This window comes from Choloepus didactylus, chromosome 8, assembly GCF_015220235.1.
Source record: "Choloepus didactylus isolate mChoDid1 chromosome 8, mChoDid1.pri, whole genome shotgun sequence".
In the NCBI taxonomy this organism is placed as follows: domain Eukaryota; kingdom Metazoa; phylum Chordata; class Mammalia; order Pilosa; family Megalonychidae; genus Choloepus; species Choloepus didactylus.
This window is the reverse complement of record NC_051314.1, coordinates 12,604,660-12,611,885: the sequence shown is the minus strand read 5'-3', so window position 1 is coordinate 12,611,885 and position 7,226 is coordinate 12,604,660. Positions and strand designations below refer to the sequence as shown.

The 7,226-nt window shown below is 44.8% G+C and overlaps 1 protein-coding gene across 1 annotated transcript in view; it reads left to right on the top strand.

The window, feature by feature from the left end:
- Positions 1–414: 414 nt before the first annotated feature.
- Positions 415–7,226, top strand: part of EP300 (E1A binding protein p300) — a 70,750-nt gene continuing 63,938 nt past the window's right edge. The window contains exon 1 of the mRNA XM_037845002.1: positions 415–1,749. Coding sequence (XP_037700930.1) covers positions 1,617–1,749 — 133 coding nt within the window. The 5' untranslated portion in view covers positions 415–1,616. The remainder of the gene's footprint in view (positions 1,750–7,226) is intronic.

Sequence of the window (7,226 nt, the reverse complement as noted above, 5' to 3'; positions counted from 1 at the left end):
TTCCCCGGCGCAGCTCCCGAGCTCCGCCACCCCAGTTCCCACCGGTTCCCTACGTACAGACCCAGCCCAGGCACCTTCCCCCGGAACTGTCCACCGACCGAAAAGAGATCCCAAGCCCGAACCCTCCCCCCGCCCCTCAAAATCCTCCCCTTTAAAGGGAGCCACCGGGTGACGCCGGGGGAGTTTGCGGAAGCGCCAAGCGCGCTGGGGCCTTGGGCGGGTCCGGTGATTGAACTGGCCCCGCCCCCGGCCCCCACGTCCCCCATTGTGTGAGCGGCTCGGGCCCAGGCCCCGCCCCCTCGCCACCTCCCTCCCTCCCTCGGCCCGGCCCCGCCCCTTTTTTTCACCCCCCCCCTCCCAGCCCTTGGCTCATTTCCGGCCGCCGCTGCTACCGCTAGCCTGTAAGGAGGATTCGGCAGAGGGAAGAAACAACAGCCGCCATCTTGTTTGTGTGCTAGGCTGGGGGGGAGAGAGAGCGAGAGGGAGCGGGCTGGAGTGGGCAAGCGGGACGCCGGGCCGAGTGCGAGCTGCGGGAGCAAGAGAGTGCGGAGGGGAGCCGAGCCGGAGACAGGCGCCAGGGGCCGAGACAGAGGCAGGGGGCCCTGGGCGCACGGGCCGAGGCGACCCTCAGCCCCCTCCCGCCCGCACACACCCCCACCGAGCCCGGGAGCCGGGCCGGCGTCGACGCCTAGGGGGTACCATTACATAACCCAGCGCCCCGCGGCGCCTTCGCCCGCCGTCGAGGGCGACCCCGAGCGGAGCCCCGGGGGACGGGCGCTCCCGGCCCTGGCTGCCGGGGGTGGGGGCCGTAGCGGCGGCCGTATTTATTTATCTTTCGCGGGAGGGGAGGGCGAAGAGGAGAGCGCGGCGCGAGGAGAGGCCGCCTGCGCCGCCCGCCGGAGCGGGGCCTCGTCGGTGGGCTCGGCGTCGGCGCGGGCGGGCGGTGCTGCTCGGCCCGGCCCCCTCGGCCTCCGGGCCGGCGAGCTCGGCGCCCGGCGTCCTCGCTGCGCCTCTCCCGCCCCCCGCGCTATGTAAGGCGGCGGCGCCAGCCTGGCTTTCGGCTCGGGCGGGCTGTGTGCGGCCATTAGAGGCCGGTGCGGCGGCAGCGGCGGCGGCGCGGAGTGCGGCGGCAGGAGGAGGGCTCGGAGGGCGGGGGCGCAGGCCCGGGAGGGGGCACCGGGAGGAGGTGAGAGCCTCTCGTCGCCTCCTCCTCTCCCCCCTTTTCGCCCCCGCCTCCTTGTGGCGATGAGAAGGAGGAGGACAGCGCCGAGGAGGAAGAGGCTGATGGCGGCGGAGCTCCGAGAGACCTCGGCAGGGCTGGGGCTGGCCGTGGCGGGCCGGGGACTGCGCCTCTAGAGCCGCGAGTTCTCGGGAATTCGCCGCGGCGGACGCGCTCGGCTTATTTGTGTTCCTGTGTCCTCATCCGGGCCCGGGCCCGGCCTCTCGCACTTGCCCTTACCTTTTTCTGTCGAGTCCGCATCCCTCTTCAGCCACTGCGACCCGGCGGAGAGAAAAAGGAACTTACCCCAACCCCCCTCTGTTGCCGGCGGAGCCCCCCAAGCCCACCCCAGGGAGTGGGGAGGGGACCGCGGCCCGAAGAAGAGATTTCCCGAGGAATGTCGTTTTCCTCGCCTGTATCTCCGAAAGAATTAAAAATGGCCGAGAATGTGGTGGAACCGGGGCCGCCTTCAGCCAAGCGGCCTAAACTCTCATCTCCGGCCCTCTCGGCGTCGGCCAGCGATGGCACAGGTTAGTCTCGGGGAGTCCCGGTCTTCACGTTCCCCTTACTGTCTTCTGCTGTTTGCGCCTTTATTATGCCATCTTTTCCTCCTTTCTCTCTCTCCTCTCCCTCTCCCTAGTTGTCTACCTCTTAACTCGAATTCCTTTTAAAGGTGTTTGAATGAGCTGATCGAAGACGTCCAGCAGCTCAACCATTTTCTTTGCTTCCTAGTACATTCGTTGCAACACTGTTATATCGATGTGTGTTCTGGAATTAGAGCTGAGAAGTGTAGCTTTTATTCTTGCTCCCATGCAGTTTAATTTTGGAAATGCCAGTGCATTTGTGTGTAAGAGCTTTTTGTGGATTTTAGTGTTTTTTTTTTTTTTTTTGGTGGTAGGGATAGATGAGGAATTGCGAATCCTTTCTCCGTGATTGCACTCATTCTCTCTCTACTTTCCACTCTTTTCAAGATTTCCTCTTGAGGCTTAGGGCATTAAAAATCTTGTATTTTGTGTTTTGCTTTGCTTTAGTGATCCAGGATTTCAGGTTTGAAGTGAGGTTTGACAGAATTATTTTCTTGCTATTCTTACCTTTTATTGTTTTTTTTTTTTTTTTTTTTATTTGCTTTAAGAATCAATATGGAGCGCAGCTCGTTTTACATCTCCATTTCTTTGCTGAGAGACCAAAATGTCTGAAACTCTGGGTTTTCAGGATGGGAGAGAGGCAAAGGAATTTTCTTTGCAATTTGTATTTACTTTCTCTTGGGGGGGAGGGTGCGGAATAAATGAACGATTTTGTGGAGCTATGTACCTGGAAATTAAGGATAGAAGTTGCAAGAGTCCCAGCCTCCAGCAAACATGAACTGATGTACTGAAGTTAAAAATGAGCATTTGATTTCTTGGATTTTTTTTTTTTTATTTTGTTTTTGTTTTTTCTTTATGCTTTAAACATTTGGATTTCCAGATTTCAGTTTAAAAGCTCTAAGAATTCTTTACTTCACTCAGCTGTGGTCTGGCCCTTTTGTCAGTGTAGGGAGACTTCTGTCGTCCCCTTCCTTCCCTTCCTACTGCTAGTTTAATGGTTGCTTTCCTGATGGCCAATGACCTCAGTCACTGTCGTAGTTGTTTGAGATGCAGGATAATGAAGAGAAGAATGGCTGGCCATCTGACAGTCCTCAAGATGATCCCCCTTACTACTGAGCATCTCTTTAACTCACTGGAAACAGGCTCAACGTCATCCCTCCATCTGCCAGTGAGAGTGCATAATGGAGTTAAATGCACCCTTTGAGTTTGTAGAGAACTTCTACAACGTGTTTCGCTTAATAGGTTTCATTTCAAAGGGTTAAAACGTGGGGCTATGGCAAATGCTTTGAATGTCTTTGCACTTGTTAGAAAGATGTATTATGAGTTAAAGGTAATCTGCAAACATTAAGAATAATCATGCAGCGTTTCCTCACCTAAGGCTTGTTAACATTGCCTGTGCATGAACTTTGATCTGTCCTCATTCCTTGATGTTTCTGTAGTCTTTGGGGATATTTTTTAGCTCTCTTTTTCTAGAATTTACATACACACACACATGAAGTGCTGTTTACTAAAGTGTCATTCAGAAGGATTTTTAGATTACCTTTAAACATATTTTCACCAGTAGAGTTTTGTGTTGTCTTTCTAGTGACTTTTTTCTTTTTTTTCCAGTGTGGTGATAGATTTTATTTTTAAGTTAGCTAGTGACTTGGGATATTGTGGGAAACTTTTTAATACACTTAACTTTGATTAGCCTTTATTTGAGCAACTGACTCTGGGAGTAATGCAAGACCTGAAAGGAAGGATATGTTCTGTTGTTCAGACACTTCTGCACATGTGCACTAGAGCATCCTCCAAACCTGAACTGTGTACTCGGTAATGAGTCTCCTGTCTAATATACAAAATGTTTTGCTTGAAACATTAATTACTTGAAATAATTAGTCCTAATGTATAAACTGGGTTTTTTAGTAGTAATAAACAAATCCTCAACATTGAGATTGATTCAGTTACCCTTACAACTAACAGTTCGTTTTAGCATTACTTTTCTCTAAATTCTGTAGTGCAGATTTGACCCACCCACCCCCATTGTCATGACTCTACTCCAGGAATTATTTGGGGTACAATTTTTAATCCTAACCAGTCTGGGTTTTTTATCTGGGGAGAGGTGGATATAAAAATACTATTCCTCTGTGAACTTAATTTAAATTGGGCACCATTACCTTTTGATGTATTTATTTTTGCATTAAGTAGTGTGTAATAAAAGTTTGTAGACAAGTTTTATTGATACTTTTCCACCTTTTGAGACTTTAAATTTCAAACTTCCACATTTTGACTTTTGAGTTTTCACTTGGATTTTTCATAAATTGAAAGAAAGTTGTTCCCCAGAAACTTTTTTTTTCGTGATTGAGGCTTGCAGTTTTTGTAGTGTAAGTGTACCTATCTAGTGTGTTGAGTTTTACAATTTTATAGGAAAGAAAACTGGAATCCCAATTTGGCTGACATGCTAAAGGCCTATAAAACAAAGTAGTGTTTAATTCCCAACTTCTGAATTTCCTGGCTCGTGGTTTGGTACTGATGCAGAATAACACTCACAGATTCTCCTAAGAAATTTCCAGGTTGATTCAAATAACTTGAATTGAATTCAAGTTTTATGTGGAACAAGGAGGAATAGAGATTTATTTTTTAGCTTTTGTGCCTTTACGTTCCTGTTACGATATTTACATTCGATCCATCGAAAATCTTATTTAATTTGGTTTGGTTAAAACAAATGATAAATGAAATGATTTTTTGTCCTAACCCCTCCTCTAATGTAAAAGATCATACAAGGCATTTATTTGTAAGATTACTTGCCAGAAAAGTTAATAACAAGTAAGTCCTAGAAATATTTTTTGTGCCTATTACTGTTAATAACTTCAGTGATAATAACCTGAGTGATAGAAATGATGAGGATGATAATGTTGCCTTAATTGCTCAGTGGACATGGTCTGTCACTGCTTTGAAAATACTTAATTCTGTTTGCACTTAAAAATCAGATTCTGCAAAGGTGCAGTGTTGGGATTTGGCTTATTAAATTAGGGTAAAGATCCTTCTGCTCTTGGTAGTTTTGTGGCCATATACTGTACTCGTGTCAGGATGGGCTTGGGTTTTGTTTTTCATTTCAGAGGCACAGGGCAGATAATGTTTAAAATATACCTTCATTTTGTGTGGCAGATTGACAGATTAATGTACACAGTTGAGAAGTAGCAAGGATATATATATTTTTTAATGTCAATTTTACTTTACAAAATACCATTGATATTAGTGGTTTAGCAACCTAACTCCCTTGAACGTTTTGGTGGAGGCCACTCCTTTTTCACTTCATGAATTTATGTGATATTACCATTTTAATTTTGTTGTTTATGCATGAATATTTACATTGGAGTTCTGCTTCTGGAGTCTTTCAGATATGTTCCTTGATCCAGTGAGGTATTGCTGACCTCTGTTAAATTAAATGGCAAAATATGTTACTGAGTGTCTTGAACTTCTTGCAATTGTTTATTCCTGAAGGCCTTGTAGATTAATTTTATAGGGCTTCAGGAAGATTTTCTGTGGTTGATGGTGAGATAAAGTAACTTTTTTTGTTACGTTGTAAACCTTGTGTTTGGTATGATACCATACGGATGCCCTTTTCTAGCTAGAGGGCTGTTGCAGGGGTATGAAAGGTGATGGATGGCATGTACATTGAATGGATGATAGAGGATTCCTGGTTTGGTTGATTTTTGGCATTATTTCTCTTGGTTTTACTTTGCTTTCTTCCTCTTTAAATGATAAAACTTTAAGAATGAAACAAGGAGTTGAAAGCAGTGTTTAGTGATGTTTGTAGGGACATTAAGAGGTAAATAGAAAGGGAAAAAAGAGTGGGAAGAATGCTTGCTGCAGATACAAGTGGGAGTGTAAAATGCTTCTTCCTGGTATATTTACAAAAATACAATTCAGGGTTATTCTGCCAATTCATGCACCCAACAGTTAGTGAGGAAATAAGGCATGCTTCATTTGTGTGTTTGTCCATCCAATTTTGGGGTTTCCTCATCTGAGGATTTCTGGAGTTGAAATTTTTGAGTGGCAAACATCAGTGAAATTGGTGGGCAAGTGAAACTTAAATTATACCACATATAAACGTTTTAAAACATTTTATTTTGCAATTTTTTTTTTTTACATGATGGATGAAAATTTCATCTTTTTAAAATTTTAATGGGAAATTGTGTATAATTGCACCGGTCTAGTCAGTATCAAGAAGGGTTTAAGAGAATAAGTAATAATCGAAGTGTTAAGCCTCTTGTGAGCAAGGTGGATTTGTTTTTAGATGTAGATCCTTTTGTTTAAATGTAGGGGTGGGGTGAGGAGTTGGAGGCATCTAGGAGGAATTTAGTTACTTGAGAGAGAGGGCAAAATGAAAACTATTGCAAAAAGTGGTCAAAAAATGAGCTTTGGACTACCAGATTCAGATCTCAGATCTGCTTTTATTAGCTTTGAACCATGGGCCATAACCTAAACTCTGTGTCAGTTTCCTCACCTGTAGTACTCACCTTTTAGGGTTGTGGTGAGGAATTCTTTGTAAAATGCTTAGGATCTCACTTGCTCTTGCATAGTATGTGTTATTTAACATTACTGATAAATGTACTAGAAGGAAAGCATTAGTCTATACATCATCAGCCACCCAAAGATTAAGGGACTGTGGGAGCAGAGAAGAAAATGATATGAATAAAAAAGTGCCATGTATGTTAACTGCATAGGGCTTCTTAGGTGATTGTAAGTAATTGAAATTAAAATCACCAAATATTTAAAGCATAATGAGAAATCAGAGAGCAGATCATCTCATTTGGAAATGCTCAAAACGTTAAGAGTGAACTTTTTGCTAAAGAATTGTGTGGTCCAGCAAATTGTTTTTATATTTTTTGCTTACGCGGGTCTTAAAAGACGACTTTCTTATAAAGGAGGAAGAAGAAAAGTAAAAGGATCAGTAACTTTCAAAATTTTTGAATACACTAAGTAAGATTTATAGTTTACATGTAGCACCAGATTCTGTCTGCACAAGTGAACAATACTTACTACTTGTAATGTACTCTGTTTTATATTGCATTTCATTTTTTATAAAGTGCTTGTCACAACCCACTATATTGATTTCATGACTCACTACTGGCTTGTGACCCACTGTTTGAAAAACACTGGTTTAGAGAAAAGAGTTGAGAAGCTGGCAGTTACACAGTATTGGGCCAACTTTACCTGCATGCTAAGCACTCAGGATTGGGAATACTCTGGTAATCCAGACAGACGTAGTCCCTTCCTGGAGTTTATAGATAAGGGGAGATCAACATTCAACAGGTCCAGAATAACCAACATTGTAATGGGAAGTGCCTTGTACAGTGGGAGTAACAGGGGTCTCTAACCTGGTAGTTTCAGGCTCTGGAGACTGTCTTTGAAGAATTGGTGTCTGAGCTTGCGATCTG